At 37.2% G+C, this 22,182-nt stretch overlaps 1 protein-coding gene across 3 annotated transcripts in view; it reads left to right on the top strand.

Moving 5' to 3' along the window:
* Positions 1-12,107: 12,107 nt before the first annotated feature.
* LOC144972678 (rab11 family-interacting protein 4B-like) overlaps positions 12,108-22,182 on the top strand; it is a 113,847-nt gene continuing 103,772 nt past the window's right edge. For 2 of the 3 annotated variants that reach the window (XM_078914191.1, XM_078914190.1), the window contains exon 1: positions 12,108-12,836. In XM_078914191.1, the coding sequence (XP_078770317.1) occupies positions 12,696-12,836 (141 nt within the window). In that variant the 5' untranslated portion in view covers positions 12,108-12,695. The remainder of the gene's footprint in view (positions 12,837-22,182) is intronic. The other variant, XM_078914192.1, reaches the window with a different exon arrangement.

Below are 22,182 nucleotides of genomic sequence, written 5' to 3'. Positions count from 1 at the left end.
CAATGAGCCCATAATTATTTGGGTTACCAGACCTTAAAAAAGAAAACGTTGGTCACCACCAAAGTAACAGGTCAGACAACTCAATTTGTTGTGGGCTCATTGTTAAAATATACATACTCCCAAAACAACACAAAATCTGTTCCATTATAATAATGTTTAAAATGCCATATCAGTTCAAACACTTAAGAAGTAAACACACCAGACAATTACGATTGCCCTCACTCACTATAATATTTCGCAGTTCGAGCGCGATAAATGTTTCTCCTTCTCAAACAGACAAACAAATTACAAGAACATGGCCTAATCCTCCCATCAAATCCTCGACGTTAAGCCTAAGCCTTAATCCCACAAACGAGAGGCTTTTCAGAGAAATTCTGGTACCGCAATGGTAACGCACGAGAGCAAACTTCTCTCTTCAATGGAAGAGAATGAGACCAGTGACTGAATGTAGTACGAGAATGACAGAGTGAGGAAGTGAGGGAGTGATCGATTCAAGGCTGGATGAATGAGAGTGAGCGAGCGAGCAAGCCAGTGGACGATCAAGAGAATTCGGACAAGGTGAGAGCGGGGCAGGGGAGGGGAATAAGAGATAGAGATAAGCATGAATTGATTTGTGTCAATAAATTGTAGTGGAGGAATGATGAAGGACATCAGACGACTGATGGATAGATAGATGGATGGATGGAGGGGTGTATGGAATGATGGATTGATAGATGGATGGATGGATGGACGGATGGATAGATGGATGGATGGATTTCAAGTATGGATGGATTTCAAGTATGGATCGATTAATGATGGATGGATAGACGGACCGATGGAAGTGTGCATGGATGGATGGATGGATGGATGAGTAAATGGAGGGGTGAATGGATGGATAGATGAATGAATGGATAAATGGACGGATGGATGGATGGATGAATGGATGGATGGATGAATGGGTGGGTGGATGAATGGATGAATGGATGGATGGACAAAGGGTGAATGGATAGATGGAAAAATGGATTGATAGCTGGATGGAAGACGGATGTTCAAATATATTATTATAGATAAGATGGGGGAGTGCATGAACGCAACGATAGATGGACAGAAAAGTGTCTGAACAAATGGATTGAAGAATGTAAGGAGGACATTTGGGCAAATTGATAGATGACCCAATTTTTTAAAAGGTGAGTGGGGAGGAGGTAGATTTTATGTTTGATTGAGCGATAAATTGATTGATTGATTTAATGACTCATTGACCGATGTATTGATTGGCTTATATATTCGTTGGTCACTATTTATATTGAGAGAATTTAAATACTGATATATAATTGATTATTTAAAATTGACATATATATATATATATATATATATATATAGATAGATAGATATATATATATATATAATTATATATATAGATAGATAGATAGATAGATAGATAGATAGATAGATAGATAGATAGATAGATAGATAGATAGATAGATAGATAGATAGATAGACAGATAGATTGATAGATCGATAGATAAATTGATAGATAAAATTATAGATAGACAGAAAGTTAGATAAATGAGTGCGTGAGTGGTTGGAAGATAGAGATGGTATAGATAGATCACCGCTCCCTGAGCTTGCAGACTATCTTGGCGATCAGTGACATTTGCTCAGGAACTCTCTCTCTCTCTCTCTCTCTCTCTCTCTCTCTCTCTCTCTCTCTCTCTCTCTCTCTCTCTCTTGTGTGTGTGTGTGTGTGTATATATATATTCACACATACACACACACACACATATATATATATATATATATATATATATGTGTGTGTGTGTGTGTGTGTGTGTGTGTATGAATATTTGTGTGCATGTCTGTCTCTCTTCGACTTCAACATTGTTTTCCTTTTTTCTTCAATGTTTAGGAAAGTCAAAATCAAACGTATCAGATCAACGCACTGACGCAGGAACACAAGCACATACACCAGCGTGGGCACAAATGCTTTATGAAAACATGTGTCACTCAAAGCAACACAAGAACTCACCCACACAGCATCATCCGCCAGTCCCCATTGTCCGTTTGTTTTCATTGTCCTTGTTGCTAATTCCCAAAGTTATCCCCCCTGAGCTGGTTACTTGCCACACAATGCCACCCCCATCCCCCAACAAAGAGGCAGACAAAAATAGAAATAATTGATCTTTCCGACAGAAAGTTGGTTCAGTGTTAACGCTCGCAAATCACAGGAAATTGGACCTGGTTCCATTTTCAACGGACTTTAACTGAACTTTCCCCCTTAAAACTTGTTATCCATCCAGCACTGACAGGATGAAAAAAGCTTGAGCTTTTATATAGCGCAATATCCACTAAACGTGCTCAAAGCGCTTTATAAGGGGTCCTTGACCAACAGCAACACGTAATATGTAGAACGAGACATAACGCCTGTTAGGCGATAATATTACACGTTTTTCGGACAGAGACAACGTTGTTAACGACCAAGTACTCATTTTACACCTACAGAGCCTTGTCCAAGGACTCAACTATGCGCCGAGCTCTGGATAGCTCTGTCTTTTTTCTTTTTTTTTTTTAAACTCTCTCCTTACCGACTTTTTTCACGATTCTCCACTAAACATCTAACATAAAAATTGATTTTTAAGCATCTACTCAAAATAAATAAATACATGTACATCGCAGAATTAAGTTCTTATAACTATGATTTTTTAAATATTCAAATTTTATGAATACAAAAGAAAACTGATTGAGATAAATGTTGGTGGAATCCTAACAGATGTGACGATTTTCCTGTAGTTGGTAAGGAAAGGATTAATATTTGATATTACATTGTAAAGTAAAGTGTTCGTCAACAATTGATTTTCTGCTTGATTGGACATGTCCGATTCATGCTACAGAGACTTGGAAAATCTCCGGACCCTCTGGTTTGAGGGATTTCTAAAGTACCACTGCGTTATTTACTCCGAAGACAAGAAGAATAAAAAAAAAGGTTAGTAGTGTTATGAAAAAAGAAGGAAAAAGAAAATGAGCTTTTAAAAAGAGCAATATCCAGTAAACGTGCTCAAAGCGCTTTACAAGGGTTCCCTGTCCAACAGCAACATTTAACATTTAGGACATTGTAAGGCGATATTATACTTTTTTCGGACAGAGACAACGCTGTTAACGGCCAGGTACTCGTTTTACACCTGAGTACGGTGAGAGAATGTGAGTAAATAGCCTTCTCCAAGGACTCAACTATGCGCCGAGATAGGCTCGATCCCAGGACCTTCCGATCCGAAAGCGAGTGTCATACCACAAGACCACATAGCCGCACGGGTACTATGGGGTCGGGTCTATTATCTTGATTTTTATAATACCAAATAGACAATAGTGATTTTTTATTACTCTAAAAATAATGGGACCCAAGTATAGATAGTATGCGCTTGGCTAAGGAGTTCACAACATTGCCATCCGGAAGTATAACGGACCAACACACAAAACTATGTGTAACCATGAACTTTTATAGTCTAGTTAATATAGTTTTGTGAGAATCACTCACAAACGCGGATGGCAAAAAATAATAACAAAGGCCTGTGTGACGTCATCTTCGTTCTATCTATATTCCAAAGAACTTTCTACGGTGTGCAAGAGACCTATTGCCACTATCTCAAATGGGTAGACAAGGGGATCAGAAACAAAAAATGATCTCGACTGGACCCGCGATCGATACCGGTCTCTTGGATTGTAATACGCTTCAACAGTCGTGACGTCACTTCCCTCGTAATGACGCATGGTAACTTAGTAACTGGCTCTAAACTATCGGAACAATGGCTGACGCCCTTATGAAATATTTCTCCGACGAGCATAAAAGTGTATCCAGAGGAAAAAACCATTATAAATCTGATCATGTTTTGACTTTTACACATTCTGATCACAAGACATATGAAAAGTTCTAGCCAGCATGAAGAATAAAAAGTACAGATTTTCTTTGTTTAGAACCACGATGACCGCCGTTGCTGGGCGGCGTGACATCAGACTATTGAATCCAATTGTAAGGTAAGATTTCTAACATCCCGGCTAACAAGATCCCCCCCCCCCAGCCACACACACACACATACACACACACTCTCTCTCTCTCTCACACACACACACACACACACATACACACCGGTGTAACAAAGTGAAGTACGTTATATTTTTCTTTTTCGTTGGGGGAGAGGAAGGATTTTTATTCTTTCCATAATTACAATGGCGGACATATTAGATCATTAGATCTGTGGAATCAGAGTTTATCCCTGATTATGTAAACTATAGCAATTCGTTACCATTGAGATAAGACACAAGTCTATCGCAAAATACTTTCCGCCAGATCTAATAGACCTAGCTTCCCAATCACTCCTGGTGCAGAAAAAGGGTCTTTGTGTCGGGTTGTTATATTTCCGGATGGCAATGTTGTGAGCTTCTTAGTCAAGCGCAAACTATTTATAGATAAATCTGAAAATCTGAGCACGAAACAGTGCCCGGCACAGTGTAAAGAAAAACACAAGAAAAATAAATACCCCCCCCCCCCCAATAAAAAAAACAGCTGATTTTTTGGGATGTTTTTTCTTTTTTTTTTTTTCTTGTATTTTCCTTTCTGATTGGTCTGGCATTATTTCATCCACAGCCTTTCAGCTTTTTAGCTGACATCAGTGTCTATTCCCTCATTTGTCACTTTGTGGTTTTTACTGTAGTGTTCCTCCTTTGACAACCGGATGAATCAATTCATTGTTTCCATCCAAATCGAATGCCCAGATATTCAATTACAACGATTTTGAAAACAGCTGGGGTTGACAATTTCGTCAATTCGGACATCGCCAGGAGAGAAAATTCCCTATATGTAACCAGTCGTATCAAAACAGTATCAAATCGAGGTGAACTTGATGCTCAACATTGAATTTTGAGATTGAATTATTACATTTGAGTAAGCATAATAAATTATGCCTCCATTGTGGAGAGTGTTTTTAATGTTGTTTTCGTTTGTTTGTTTGTGAGTGTATGTATTGTGTGTGTGTGTGTGTTGTTTGGTAGGTTTTTTTTGTGTTTTGATGATGTTGATGATGATGATGATCATCATCATCATGATGATGATGGTGATAATGATGATGATGATTATGATGATGATGATGATGATGATGATGATGATGATGATGATGATGATGATGATCATCATCATCATGATCATGATGATGATGGTGAAGGTGATGATGATGATGATGATGATGATGATGATGATGATGATGATGATGATGATGATGATGATGATGATGATGATGATGATCATGATGATGATGCTGCTGGTGCTGCTGCTGTTGATGATGATGATGATGATGATGATGATGATGATGATGATGATGATGATGATGATGATGATGATGACTTGAAACCCGAATCCAATGACAGATGTCTGGAAACCAGGACGAGTGTGAAAGCCATTACACTGCCGTGAGAACAGATTTCTGGAGACAATCGATCCTAACATTTCTCAATTTGGTGAAGTCCCTCGGGTGATCAAAAAAAAAAAAAAAAAAAAAAAAGAAGAAGAAGAAAGAAAAGAAAAAAGGCGTACGCCGACAAAACACTTTAAATTCTCATTTTGACCAGAAAACGTGCGTACTCAAATATAGCTTTACTGTAAACCATAATTGCCTAAAACTTTTAAACCAGGAACTTCATAAGGAGCCTCAGGTTTAAGAATTTTTGACAAAACAAAGGTCATGTCATCATTTAAAAAAAAAAAAACAACTTGAGCATTTATATAGTGCAATACTTCTCAAATAAATGTGCTCAAAGTGATTTACAAGAGGTCTCAAGCCAACAGCAATACTTAACATGCAAGACGAGACTTGACGCTTATTAGGCGATATAATATTTTTTTTAGACAGAGACAAAGGTGTTAACGAACAGGTTCTCATTTTACACAGGAGTACGTTGAGAGAATATTATGAGTAAAGAGCCCTTTTAAAGGACTCCGCTATACGCCGCACGGAGCGGGACTCCAACCTTGGACCTTCTGGTCCTAAAGTGAGTGTTATACCTCAAGACCACATGGCACATTCAAGTAGCGATCGATTGAAATGACCCTCAACTTGCCTAAAAATAACCCTCTCAAATCTGAGATTTCTAAAGTTTGTTGGTTTTTTTTTTTTTTTTTTTTTTTTTGTATTGTTTTTTGTTTTTTTTTTTTTGTTTGTTTTTTTTTTTGTTTTTTTTTTTTGTTTCTTTTTTGTTGACAAGTTGAAGGCGTCTTTGTCGATCGATAATTGACGTAAAAGTTCTCTGACCAAGACGAAAACGTGTTTGATCAAAGCACTGCAGTCATCATCATCATCTCTTATTGATTATAGATTGAACGAAATTGACGCCACTCAGCTCTTTGTTATTGTTTGTAGCAGGCATTTTTATGAGTAGTTCTCACTAAAATGTGTTAACCAAACTATAAACATTTAAGGGTAGCCTACACATATATTTTTGCTTCGATACGTAATATCCGGTTGGCGGATGTTATGGTTGTTTTAACTAAAGGCAAAGCATCAATAGAACACTTAGATGATGTAATATACAATATGGCAAGCAAAGTCGATAATAAATATAATATTGTCCCTCCGTTTGCTGCTAGAATTATTGTAGCCTATCATTTACCTAAGTATTCCTATAGCACGATGTCCAGTAAAAATCTTCGAAGCCCTTTAAAGTTACGAAGTTGTAAATTGATCCCGTAATCACCTACGACTCATTGTACTTGTATCGAGTCATGTTGCAAGCTCTATAACATGAGAGGGAAAAGACAAATAACACTAATAAAATAGAGTGGCAGCCTCAATTTAACTAACCAAAGCAGATGATGTGTACAGTTCAAGTTTTCCTTTGTTAACAACACATCATTCATGTAACACTAGTGACAAATGCTGGGTACAGCTGGGGCGACCATCCCCAACCCAGCGCGTCCACAGGTGGCGGATCGTGGAACGGCCTACAGATCCTGATCTATAGGTTAGCTGTAAAGCCGCGGACCAACTGGCGATAGTCGTGGAGAGTGAGGTTGGGTAGTCTGGCAGCACAGCTACACATACAAAATGCCTCATATACTCTATGAAGGGACTATCAAGGTGAATGGGAGGCGCCTTAAAACCTGCCAAATGCTCCCACTGCCTTGTGGGTTATGACCGGGAGGTCAAAAGGCTATGGAGTAAACCAGATAAAAATCCGTCAGAAGGCAACGGGAAACCACTGACGTATCATCCCAAGATCGTCATGATGTCCGTCCAAGCGAATCTAGTCAACGACGTCAATGGATGTTTTTCGAGCAACTCGATTACAGCCTCGTCCGGTAGAGATAGTCATGCAGGTGAACAGGTGACTCTCGACCGTCATCCAGCTACTGTGCACCACCAAACATTACGAACAGCAACATGGAATGTAAGAAGTCTGTATCAGAAAGGAAAATTAGCAAATGTAGTTATGGAAATGAAGAGATTGAATATCAATGTTTTAGGATTATCAGAAGTTAGATGGAAAGGAGCAGGAGAACTTAATTATGATGACTGTAAAATTATATACTCAGGAGGAGGAGAACACCAAAGGGGAGTTGGAATTATACTAGATAATAAAACGGCGCGAGCAGTCAAAGGATTCTGGCCCATATCAGACAGAGTAATGGCAATCAAACTACAAGCAAAACCTTTTGATTTTGATATTTTACAAATATACGCCCCAACCACCAGTCACGATGATGAAGAAGTGGAAAATTTCTATCAACAAATAGATAAAGCAATGCATCAGTTTAAGTCTTAAGACATAAAACTCATCATGGGCGATTTTAATGCCAAGGTGGGCCGAGAAAGAATAGAAGATATTGTGGGCCCACATGGTCTGGGAGACAAAAATGACAGAGGTGATCGTCTTATTCAATGGTGCCGTCAACATGATCTGACAATCACAAATACTTGGTCAACAAACCACAATAGAAGGAAGTGGACATGGAAAAGTCCTGGAGATGGAGTGAGAAACCAAATAGATTACATACTCATCAGCAAACGTTTCCGAAACTCGGTTTTGTATGCCAAATCTATGCCGGGGGCTGACTGTAACAGCGATCATATACCTGTGCTATGCCCCATACGAGTTAAATTGAAAATCTGCAAAAGAGCAAAGGCTAAACCTAAATACCAACTAGACATTCTCCGGAAGAACAGAAGATACAAGAAAAATTTGAACTATCAGTAAGAAACAAGTTTGAAGTGCTTGGAGAACTAACAGATATAGAAGAGAAATATGAGCAGTTTAAAGACAGTGTTGCTGCATCATTAGAAGAAAATGTTCCAACCACACTTAAGTTGCAGAAGAAGAAATGGATTACTCCAGAGATATTAGAACTAATGAATGAGAGAAGAAAGGCCAAAAATCAGGAAGAAAAATACAAGACTCTGAACAGGCAGATAAAAAGAAAATGCAACGAAGCTAAAGAAGACTGGATAAATGAACAATGTCACTATCTAATGTCCTGCAAAGAAAAAAATGGCAAATTCTTCCATCAGAAAATCAAAGAAGTGACAAACAAAACTAAATCAGGTGCTAAAAGTGGATGCATCAAAGACAAGCGTGGAAACACCATCATGGACAAAGACTGCATTCTAAACAGATGGTCAGAATATATTGAAGAACTTTTTTTTGATAATCGAGGAGAAATGCCTATGATAAAAGAACTGGAAGGGCCCTCTATAATGAAAGATGAAGTTAGGAACGTCATGAAAAGCATGAAAAATGGAAAAGCTGCAGGACCTGATGCCATAACAATTGAAGCCTTGACTGGCCTGGGTGAATGGGGGATTGAATTCATCACAAACCTTCTAAATCAAGTGTATGACACAGGAAAAATGCCAACTGATATGAAACGATCCATTTTTATAGCACTACCAAAAAAGCCAGGGGCAGTTGATTGTGAACAACACAGAACAATTAGCCTAATGAGCCACCTCACAAAAATTCTTTTGAAGATAATTTTACTAAGAATAAGAAATAAAATACGACCTGAAATTGGGGAGATGCAATTTGGTTTTGTTGAGGACAAGGGTACCAGAAATGGAATTTTCACATTATCAATGCTGATGGAAAGATGTATTGAAGTAAATAAAGATCTGTATATGTGTTTCATCGACTATTCAAAAGCCTTTGATAAAGTACAACACGAAAAACTATTCAAAATTCTATCATCCTTGGACATTGATGGTAAAGATTTAAGAATATTACGGAATTTGTACTGGGAACAAGAAGCAGCAATGCGTGTTGACAACGAGCTAAGCAGTTTTACACCTATTAGAAGAGGAGTTAGGCAGGGGTGTGTTTTGTCTCCAGATTTATTCAACCTCTATAGTGAAATGATATTAAGAGATATCGAACATAAGAAGGGGGTGTGTATTGGAGGAAAGAATGTAACAAATCTGAGGTATGCAGATGATACGGTTCTACTGGCAGAATCTGAACATGAACTACAAGAATTACTGGATGTTGTAGTCAGGAGTAGTGAAAATATGGGACTGGAACTGAATATATCTAAAACAGAATGTATGACGGTATCTAAAAATAATAACCCACCAGCCTGTGTAATAACAAGCAGAGGACAAACAATACAACAAGTTGAATGTTTCAAATATTTAGGCTTCAATGTAACATCCAATGGAAAATCAGATTGTGAAATAAAGAAAAGAATAGGTATGGCGAAGAATGCATTCAACCAGCTGCATACAATTATGAAAAACAGGAATATTAGCATGAAAACAAAAATCAAAGTCCTGGATTGCTATGTACTGTCTGTGCTGCTATATGGTTGTGAGAGCTGGACCATAAACAAGACCATGGTTAAAAGACTGGAGGCAGTGGAAATGTGGTTTTACAGAAGAATGATGAGGGTGTCATGGGTGGAAAGGAAAAGAAATGAAGAAATTTTAGAAATGGCAAACAGAAAAAGATCACTGATAACAAAAATCATCAAACGCCAAATGGAATTTTTAGGACACATTATCCGCCACCCTGGTTTGGAAGTACTCGCCTTGACTGGAAAGATGAATGGAAAAAGAATAAGAGGAAGACAAAGAATAACGTATTTGAAAGGGATAAGAACTTGGACAGATGAAGCTGAGAAAGGTGGCGCTGCTTTAATAGAATTGGCAAGAGATAGATCAGCTTGGCGGAAGATGACCTCCGACGTCTGCTTCAGATATGGAACTACATGAGATGAGATGAGAGACAAATGAGAGGTGAGAGAATGGCTGTGTTAACCCACTCAATCCTAGAGATTTTTGCAACTTTTCAAAAACAGGAAAGCATGTATTAAAATGAGCATGTACATAGATAGTTTTATTCAACTTCCATTAACATGTAAAAACTAAAAACATTAGCTTTGATACTACGCCTCTAATTTGTCTCAGAAAAATGTAATAAACAGGCATAGGGTAAAAGTAACCCGGATAAACTACGGATATAGTCGGTGTTAGGGTTGAGTGAGTTAAGGCCGAGACGTGCACATATCGAAATCTGTCTTTGTAAATTAAATTGAGGCTGCCATTGCATTTGACTATTTTGACTTATTTCTTCGAGCTTCAAGAAGCCACAGTTCCACTAAACTGATTAGTGCCATATTCGCGGATCTGATTGGTCATATTATTGCAAAATCTTTCTCGTTTGTCTGATATTTGTTGTTTGTACTATCAAGATCACAATAATAATAATAATAATAATAATAATAATAATAATAATAATAATAATAATAATAATAATGATAATGATAATAATAATAATAATAATAATAATAATAATAATAATATAATAATAATAATGATAATAATAATAATAATAATAATAATAATAATAATAATAATAATAATAATAATAATAATAATAATAATAATAATAATAATAATAAATAATAATAATAATGATGATGATGATAATAATAATAATAATAATGTTTAATTTATTTATTTTTTAAATCAGTAAATAAATGAATCAATGAATAAATAATAGATAAATATATAAATAAATAATCTCCTTTGTAATATCTCAGACGAAGAATGATTGTAAGTGAATTTATTTAAGGGATGTAACTAGTAAGGTCAAATTGCCTCACAATTTCTTCACTGTTTGCGCCCCTTTACATGAAATACTGTTGCTGCTGCTTCTGATGTTGATGTTGATGAGGATGCTGATCATCATCATCATCATCATCATCATCATCGTCGTCATCATCGTCATCATCATCATCATCGTCATCATCAGCAGCAGCAACATTGTAACAAGGATGCTGATGCTGATGACGATGCTGCTGATGATGATAATGATGATGATGATGATGATGATGATGATGATGATGATGATGATGATAATAATAACGATAATAATAATGATAATAATGATAATAAAATAATAATAATAATAATAATAATAATAATAATAATAATAATAATAATAATAATAATTATTATAATAATAATAATCTTTCAACCTCAGTATTAGTTTTACAATCCCAAATAACATGCTTATTGCCTTTATTAAAATATGTTAAATGTCAAAAATAAGGAAATTATGATTCATGTGTTTCCAAGGGCGAGGCAGTAGCAAAGGATTAGCCTATAAATATAGAAACATTTCGATAAAGAAACAATTTAGGCGCTTCTTCTCATACGAGTTTCGTGATCGAAGACAAAGAGTTCGACCCTCTGCATTTCAATAAATAGAAACTTGCACACATTTAATTATGCACCCTGAACGTGGCTTTACGCTCTGTTGGTTTTCTTTGACAGCCAGAAAGAATGAAAACACATTTCGGCCAGTAGAGAAAGGAATCCCGTGCCTGTCGTCATCGTTACTAAATATAGAATTTCATCGACTGTATAATATCCTATCGCCAGGTGTATCTATCAGACATATATCAATAAGTCTGATTTCTCAGTTTCTGAACTTTAAAAAAATATATAACAGTATTGTATCTGTCATACGTTCCCTCTAAAACATTGCAGTAAAGTAATTGAATCAGAACTTTGCTTGAACTATATTTTTCTGCGCAATGTTTATAATTCGTCCTTCATTCGCCACCTGGCAGTGATAAGGTCTCAGGACTGCCTGTCACAGTACAGTCGCCTCATGTGACACCTATATTTCTGCCTATCAGTGCCCCTGTTTTGATGTGTAGCTTTGTGTTGTGTTGTGTCAACAGTCAACACACCACAGACATCAGACATGACTGTCGTGATCTATCAAAATGATTTGATGGACACAGGTAGATAGGCAAGTGGTCTTGTTGAATGTTTGGTGTGTTAAGTTCATCAGCGAGTTTATCAACCAGCTGATTAACAGACACACCGAAAGAGAATGTGTAGCGCTATACAATGACTAAACTACTATGGGGGGCGTGTTCTATGTTCAGGTGTGAAAGGAACACACACCGGAGACTTTATTAACTTCTCTTGTGTTTGATTTATCGCATTCATTGACACTAATTTATTAACACGGAGGTGTGTCGTGTCGTTACTGTGTTATTCTGATGTGTAATATAGATAAGATACAATATTTACAACATCAATTGATCAGTCATATTCGACCACAACTACCCTGTTCACAAGTCACAAGGATCTTTATTACCTGTCCATAAGATATTATCCCTGATTTTATGTTTTTATTTGTGGAATAATATTGTTATTGTCTTTCGGGCAATGGAAGATCTTTTAGAAGTGGATATCAGCGACAAATTTCGGGATATTTTCGATCTTTGTGATGTGGATAACGATGGCTTTGTAGATGTGGAACATTTTAAAGGACTTGCCAAGGAACATTTTGGAGCTGAGAGCACACAGGTAAAAACTACAAAACAATACATTCACAAGTGATTGATGACAATAATATAGTAATATAGCCATCATCGTTGAGTGCTGTTTGTATTGTTGTAGCCATGGTGTCATTGCCATCAACTCCCCGTCCCCATCCTCCTTTTTCAAATTATTCAACACTAAACGTTTTCTTTTCTTTTGTTTCTTTGGGGTTTTTTTTCTCACTAAGCCTACGTTTTATATATTATTGTAGATTTACTACTTCTTGAAACTCATAAAGTATAACATGACAAAAACAGGTGTGTCTCTCACAGTTTCCGGGATAACATTAGAAAGTGTGTTTATTAAGTGAAACTGTCCTCCCGACTATCTTCATTTTAACCCGTCTACATCCAATAATATACAATTGACTTCAGTTTCAATTGTTCTCTCCACACACGCACACATGAACAAACAAATAAACTAATAATCAATTAGTTTATGAAAAAAAAAGATGACCAGCCTCCAGCATGGCCACAACAATTCATGTCTTGACTCAGGCTTACAAATCGATTTTCCTCTCATGTTGGCACTTGTCATCAGCCATCCCTCTTCGGTGTAGGTTTGAAGGAGACTGTTTTGGTGTTGGTTTCTAAATTGCCATTCATTTATTTATTTATTTATTTATTTATTTATTTATTTATTTATTGTTTATTTGATTATTTACTTGTTTCAATATTGTTCTGTCTTATGCCATGGTTCTGATTTATATTAATGCTTGGTTTGCCCCCCCCCCCCCCCCAACCACCTCTGCTTACTCACCTGTATAGAGGCTTACTTCTGTTTAATCTTCCTACATCTCAAATAGACGACTAATTTCAACAACACAACAACAACAAAAACAATTTCAGTTCATATTTTGTTGAATTATCGTCTTCAGCTTTAGCTTCAAACTGTTTTACTTGTGTTTGGTTCAAATTATATATATTTATTTGTCTAAATAATATTTATTTTCATATTGTTTGTTTGTTTATTTATTTGAATTGATTAATTAATTTTTTTTTTAGTATGTGTCATTTTTTACTCTTTTGTCCTTAACTAAGAAGGTTAAGAGAAAAGAAAAAAAGATGCCTAATAGTGACACTGTTTCTTACACACTTTTTCATATCACTATTACGATCAGTTTTTGATTTTTTAAAAAATATTTAATGGTAGCCACGTCTGAAGTATTGTATACGCTAAATACATTACGGATTATTTACATTTTTTTTGGTCTGTTTTAGTCATTGTTTACTTCTCATCCCTATTAGATAAATGAGACCCTTCAGCTTCCTTTAGTGATCATACCTGTCGGTACTAAGACTCATTGATTTTTTCTTTCAAGTGTGTGCGTGTCATTCACCAAATGAACTCGCTTGATCGAGTCTGTCATACAGCGAGCAGCATGCCCTGCGTAGCTCCCTTTAACTCACTGGATTGAGAGTGCGTGTGTCGTGTGTGTGTGTGTGTGTGTGTGTGTGTGTGTGTGCGTGTGTGTGTGTTTGTGTGTGTGTATGTCATAAGGTGTGGTTGTGCTGATCGATATGTAATCAGTTTTTTTTTACTGATTCTTCCTTATGATAGTTTCCCGTTTCTCTCTTTTCTTTTACATAACAAGGATGGTTGTCCACTTCCCTAACTCCTACCTTATTATAATGATAATTTCACACATCAGTTATTTTTTTCATTCTCACCTTCTTCTTCTTCGTCTTCTCCTTCTTCTTCTTCTTCTTCTTTTTCTTCTTCTTCTTCTTCTTCTTCTTCTTCTTCTTCTTCTTCTTCTTCTTCTTCTTCTTCTTCTTCTTCTTCTTCTTCTTCTTCTTCTTCTTCTTCTTCTTCTTCTTCTTCTTCTTCTTCTTCTTCTTCTTCTCTCTTCTCTTCTTTTTTTTTTTCATCATCATCATCATCATCATCATCATCATCATCACCATCATCATCATCATCATCATCATCATCATCATCATCGTCACCATCGTCATCATCGTCCTTATTATAACGTCTGTTTATCTATCTACCTGTCTATTTATCTACCTTCTTCTTCTTCTCTGAAATGCTGATAGATGAGAATGGTCTTATAAAAACACGGGGCGCCATGTAACAAACTCTTAGACGAGGAGGCGGGGGGGGGGGGGGGGGCAAATAATACTTATCACATCTCCCCTATCAGTCCAGCCATTTGTAGTAGTAATTAGTGAGTAATTCAGGTCTTGGTCAGTACATTTCCCCAAGGGGCTCTTGCTTTCAATCTGTCATCTTGTGTGATGGGATTCAATACCCCGAAGCTATCTAATCTGTTTGTGTGTATGTTATGTATGTGTAATCGACTGTACTTGTCTCAACCAGTCATCTCGTCTAACGTGGGAATTTCCCATGCCATGTCAATATATACAATGTAACATTTTGACAAAGCCATTGGGGACTGTTACGGTGTAGAGCCGGGTCTTACACCAATTCTATTTTTTTTTTATTTTTCACGTAAATCTGTCAACAACAACAACAACAACAACAGCAACAAAAAAAAAACCCGATTAGCAAATTATCGGAATTGTTTTGATCCGTGTAGCACATTTATAGCCTCAATGTCAGTTGTTCATAACCCAATGAGCTGAAGTTTATCTCGAGTTAATTAACTTGACATGGGAAGTAACAATAGGTTGCTACCGACATCGTTTGCTACCATTTGAATAAAATTGAAACACAAAATATTTTAAAAGTATGGTCACAAAGCAGAGGTGACAATTGGCAGATTGTAGGGTGTTTTCTTTTTATCATTCCATTTATCAACATGAAGTGGGGATGAACATTAATGAAGACAATTCTGTAGAAAAGAAAAAGTCATGTTATAATGCTTGACAAGAAGGTGGCGTTAAGAAGATGTAGTTGGGTGGTAAAAAAAAAAAAGAAGAAAATCTCCATTGTCTCTAATATGCTTTTGAGATCGAACTTCATCTCTGTTTCTTTAACGTCAAATAATAATTGCTTGCAATCCTTTAGACAAGATGCTAGTCTTTCGCAGGGTACTTCCCTCCATATTTAACAGACTCAGCTATCCATCACTGCCGAGTAGATAGGGAAGTGTGTGCTAAATGTCTTTCCTTAGGACATACCGTCTAGATATCAAATCGCCGTCTCGAACTTTCGGACCCATTATTGGTCATATTGTGAGTCCCAACACTGGGCCTCCACAACCACCTTGACACATCAAGATACAAATGTATAGGATGTGAAATTAGTGGAAAGCAGTTAAGCCGAAGAGTAGATTGATTTAATCTGGAATAGGACATGACTGTCTTTATTGCAGGATGCTTTCTGCCAGATCAGATATTATCATAATATATAGCTTCCCCAATCATTGTGGAAGTGAATCCAAGTTAAATCCAACTTTTCGCTAGGTCGAACTCGGCTCGTTTACGCGCGAGTCATTTTGTAATTTAAGGATGCGAAAACGCCATTTCATCATTCCCTATTTTCAACAAATATATTAATTAATTGATTGAAAGAGATTGAAACCATTACGCTTAACATAAAAATAAACAAATCAAAGTTCCTTCGTCACTTTTTGATTGTGTTCACTTTGTTATAAAACTGAGAATTAAAGGTTCTTGAACTCTTGCTTTATCAATAATCCGGACGTGATCCCAGTCGTTACATAGGCTTACCACTAGGTGGCAGGAAAAACGTTCTTAATCCAAAACGCAAGAGTGCAATAAATCAAGTACTTCACCCTCAAACAAATCTGTTTTCTTATTTCTGATTGATATATATTAAAAATATTATTTTTAACGTTATAATTGTCTGCCTTGCTTTAGTTGAACTGACAATAGGACAGAGAAGTCGCGACGTCATACCGTCTACTCTTACGGTTCCAAGCTCATTGGAAGTGTGTATGTAACCAGTCCGGACTACAAATGAATTGATTACAGGTCACATTCACCTTACCAAGTAGGGCCATCTCGTCCACACTGGTCATCTTTGCCTTCACGTCCCCCATGTGTCATCCGATGATGTACAAGAGTGTACAGTATATATCCCTGGGGCCATACCGTGTCTGGATGCATGATGAACGTTCTAAAACAGTTCATTTATTATTAAGTGTACAGTAGATGTGTATGGGTGTGTGTGTGTGTGTGTGTGTGTGTGTGTGTGTGTGTATGCTTGCATGCATGTTCGTGAGCTATCTGTAATTCTAAGCGCCGACGAGCATTCTATCAATTTGGAAGTGGGCGCTATAAAAATTATTTTTGTTGTGTTATGTTATGTAATAGAAAAGGCGAGTTCGAAAGGTTTCAAATGAGAACAGTTATACCTACACAAATGTATTTATACTAACGAAAGAGTGAAAATGGAGAGGCTTCTAATGGAACAAAATAGACAATGGACGTTTCGGGTACAAACCCTTCGTCAGCACAACAGTACACAAATAAACGTGGAAAACAAACAAACAAAATGTAATGAAAAATAACTTGTATCGTCTGTACAGACGATACAAGTTATTTTTCATTATATTTTTCACGTTTATTTGTGTACCGGTTGTGCTGACGAAGGGTTTGTACCCGAAACGTCCATTGTCTGTTTTGTTCCCATACGAAACCTCTCCATTTTCACTCTTTCGTTAGTATTTTACTATCACCGGCTTCAGGCAGCCCTTACCGTTTTCTAAGTTTATTTATACTGCTTTCATTGAATCCTTTCAACTAGCCTGCGGCATGGATGGTCAAATCTGTTGGCCTCTGGTCTTTTTAAAAATTCAAGCTAAGCCATATTCAACGTGGTCAGTTAGTGACCCCCAGAGTGACAATGATAGGAACTCGTACCAAGGCATCGTAGTGATGGTGATTCAATTGAGACGCACACTACACAATTCGATTCAGGTGTAGGTGAGCACTTCTCGAAGGCCCAGGTTTGAGTATTATTCCGGGATGAGGATCATTTAATTCGATCGCTACCGATATTTGAAGGACGAGTTTTCTGACATTCGTCTGTAGTGTTTCATTCATCCTGTTTTGTTAATAAAGGGGAAACCCGAAACGACCATTTTATCTGTTTTCGTAAATTAAATAGAAGCTTACATTCAATTTCATATAGTTATTTATTTCTTCGAGCTTCGAGCAGCAACATTTACATATAAAGCAGTGGATTTTTATTATATCACCTAATGATAAAACAATACAAATAAATGTAATAATAATAATATGGCTATCTGATCTGGTGCCATTGCTTCTGAATTGTCATCTTTGTAAATCATCTTTTTACCCCCCCCCCCCCCCCCCCCCTTTCCCGGTGTTAAACCTCGATATTAGTTCTATTGCTTTTGTGTAAGTCGATTTTACCATTATGAGCTTTAATTATGAAATATCAACAGGGATTTGTAAATATAATCTTACAAATTATCCTAGTTTGTTCTCATGGAGGGAATGTAGAAACCAATGCATAATGATAATCTCTGACTTCCATTTACGTGTATTTGTAGATATTCAAAAAGAAAGTTGGATTGATATGGCTTTGTGGTTTTGTGGTATGAAACTCGCATTCTGACCTGTTCGTATTGGTTCGAGTCCCGCTCTGGACGGCGCAACTTTGATTCCCTGGAAAAGGCTCTTTACTCACATTATCTCTTTCTGCTCAGGTATAAAATGAGAATTTGACCGGTAACTGCGCGATCTATGACAAACAAATTGTAATCGTGTCTTGCGAGATATGGATAGATAGATAGATAGATAGATAGATAGATAGAGAGAGAGAGAGAGAGAGAGAGAGAGAGAGAGAGAGAGAGAGAGAGATTGTTTTGTTTGTTACACTTGGTCTACTCCACACAAAGTCATTACAAGGCAATCTCAGCTCAATTGATGTTTGTAATGCTCCATAAAATTCCACAGTTGTATAATATTTATACAATACCTATAGAATTACGCCCACCATGGGTAGGTTTCTCGAAACGCTCTATGTGAAAACAATAAACTTGATGTCCCACGAATCCATGCGAGTAGAGGTATTCTGGAAATTGCTTATTACTCCAATATAATACAATCATTGATCAGTGACTGGGTGGATAGATTACTTATTAAACACAACTACTATGGCGATGGACAAACAGACGTACAGCTAGCTAGATAGATAGATAGTTAGATGGATGGGTGGATGGATGGGTGGATGGATGGATAGATAGATAGACAGACAGATAGATATTTCGTGAGGTATAGATGTGCGCGAAAGGTTTCATTCATTCATTAGTTGTGGCTTGGAGTTTTACTGCCAGGATGCCCTTCCTGAGCAAACACTCCCCATTTATCCGGGCTTGTGACCGGCCTCACAAGGTGCTTGATTGCACCCCATAAAGGGCTATGAACCGAGATGCATGAGATGCGGCATTCATTATGGCAACCCTGAAAAATGCAGGATACGCTGAAAGAAGAAGAATCTTTCGAACCTGAATATTAAAGTATTCTCACCTCTTAGTTTGCCTGCAATGTTGTTTATAGGCAGGCAGATGGATAGGTAGATAGATATAAAGATAAGACATATATACACAAAGAGAGAGAGAGAGAGAGAGAGAGAGAGTGAGAAACACACACACACACACACACACATATACGCACACAAACAAACACACAACAACACACACACAGAGAAAGAACAGAGGGCGAGATAGATAGATAGAGAGAGAGAGAGAGTGTGTGTGTGTGTGTGTGTGTGTGAGAGAGAGAGAGAGAGAGAGTGATTCCTTTCATTCATTCATTTCTTTCCAAGGACATTCAATCACCACACCGTCACCAACAAAACTATAGCTTCATGAAGCTCAACGCGGCATTAACTATCACATAAAACCAATTGACCCATTCCATTTGATGACAATCAGACGACCCCACCCAGGGTTGGGCCTGTCCGTGACACAACGCCTTTAAACTTTTAACGGGCGGGGCGGGGCGGGGTGGATTCCATTCAAATTGACATTTTACAGTGGTTTGAATCCAAATTGCACTCCATGTCTTGTTTTGTTTTTGTTGTTTGGTTTGTTTTTTTTTTGTTGGTTTTTTTTCCCGGTCACCAATACATGTGTAATGGAGTTGGGGGGGGGGGGGGGGGGGGGGTTGCGGTACAATCTTGGACTTACGATACAGTCTAAATGATCAAGTCCAAGGATTCCAGTCGGCTTTAGGCACCTTAGGAAAGACATTTTGCAGGTATTTTCCTATTCCACCCAACCGTGATTGGGTAGCTAGATCTGTTAGATCTGACGGGAAGTACTTTGTGATAGATTAGCGTCATACCCAAAGGATCGCAAGCAATTATTATCTTTTTGGCTCTATAGAAGCCGGAATGATCCGTGTGGCTCTGAAGAACTCTGCTGTTTGGGGGGGGGGGGGGGAGGGGCTTAACTCCCCAGACCTTATACGGCGGTACTTCTTTTTTTGGCCTTCCAGCCCAACTAGTAAGATTTCAGCTACTGGGACTGATCGATCTGATCTGATGGAAAATTAAGTACATGAATTAATATATGCGCTATATAAATGCTCAAGTTTTATTACGAACCAGCAGTCTTCTATGCTTTTTTCAGCCTTTGGTCCGTACGACCAGTCCATTTAATTTCAGTAGTGCTTGCAATGTTGTTGTTTCTTTATTGGTTTCTTGATGGAATGAAACCTAATGAGTTACTGCGAAGGTCTGCCCAACAATCCCATTTACAACTAGAAGGACAAGAGTAGTTCGATTTGGTAATGTGCATGTAGTGCGGTAGGGTCATGGAAACACAACGAAAATTAGAAAAAGAATATCAAATTTAAAACGAAAATGCCAGTTAGTGTCAACGATGTTGTTTATACTATCTCTATAAGCTATGTTTAGTGTAGGAAAAATACTCTCTACAGCACAGATCTAACCATTTAAACGTTCATAAAATGATTGTTAAAAATACAACCTTATTTTCCTTATTATTGCTACCGTTTTCTATAAAATTTTAAGAGTCTCTCTAAGTAAGTCATTCTGTTTCTCGTTTTCTATAGACTCTTCCTCCTATTGATGATATCCTCTCCCAGTTGTATGTAGAGCCAGAATCGATTGATAGTGTTTGCGCAGCTCTTTTTGGTTAATTATTGACGACGGCCGTTAAAGAGTTCTAGAGATAACCCTCTTTACATTCAATGACATTAACTAGATAAATAGATGGATAAATAGTATTTTCTGTTTTGTTTTTGTTTTTTGACAAATTATAATTTTTTTTTCTAAAACCGCTCATGTCACATGACTGTTGTCCTTCTCGGAGTGAATTAATGCCTTTGAATAAATATCTTGAATTCTGTTTTATAATAGTTATTTTCCGTTTTTGGCGATAAATGATTTTTTCCAGAACCGCTCGTGACACATGACCGTGTTTTCATTCCATCGATACATTTACTTTTTTTTTAAATTGACAGACGAAAGTTCATTCCTGAAACGTTGATCAAGAAAATGTATTTTGATGATTTTCAAAAGCCGGTTTGTCAAGTTCACTATTTTTTTTTTTCAAAGCACCTCCTATCCCCAAAACTAAACCAAACAAACTGTCCACAGACTATAGGGAATGATATTAGCCGAAGAGTAGCGTCCCTTGATTGGACGTCACCCATAGTCACAGACTATGGGTGACGTCCAATCAAGGGACGCTACTCTTCGCTAATCTCATTCCCTATAGGGAGGGAGCTAAGCTATTGTTGTGTCAATTTAAAACTTCGATTCCCACCGCTCTCCCAGCTGCATTCCATCGGTATTGATTGACTATGTATAGAAAATCAATTTTCCCAGCGTGGGAGCCAAAAAAATATATACATTTAAAGAGAGAAAGAAAAAAAGTCGCATTCTTAACGTCATTATCCTCATCTCTGCTGGAGGCTTTCTCGCTCAATCCTAGACTTGTGTGGAATTCATATCAATCTCAAGATCATTTACAGAGTGGTAGTACTAGAAATGTTTATAGTGGTGGATGTACTAGTGAAGGTGAAGGTAGTGGTGGTGGTGGTAGTGGTAGTAGTAGTTTAGTGTTTGTGACGTTCGATTGCTTCAATGATTTACGATTATTGATTGTGATCGATTACAGAAGATGGATACGGTTGGCCGCTTGCGTGTCAAAAATGTGTCCACCTGTACAAGTGTGGATGTCCTGATTGTTGTAGGGAAAAAATGTGCTGTTATAAAGTAACGAGTCTAATGAAAACTAACTGAAAATAGAATGCTTATTTTAGGGATGGTTTTTCTCCTCACTGATTGTCTCGCATTGTTTTATAAACACCTTCATAGATTTGAGTCTTGGTTTAAATAGGAGAAACCAGAGCATAACTGATAATTTAAGAAAACAAGAAAAATTTAAAAGCACAGTCAAAGA

The sequence above is a fragment of the Berghia stephanieae genome, chromosome 5 (genome assembly GCF_034508935.2).
Source record: "Berghia stephanieae isolate SIO BIC M18660-M18661 chromosome 5, UCSD_Bste_1.3, whole genome shotgun sequence".
NCBI lineage: Eukaryota > Metazoa > Mollusca > Gastropoda > Nudibranchia > Aeolidiidae > Berghia > Berghia stephanieae.
This window is presented reverse-complemented; position numbering and strand designations above follow the sequence as displayed.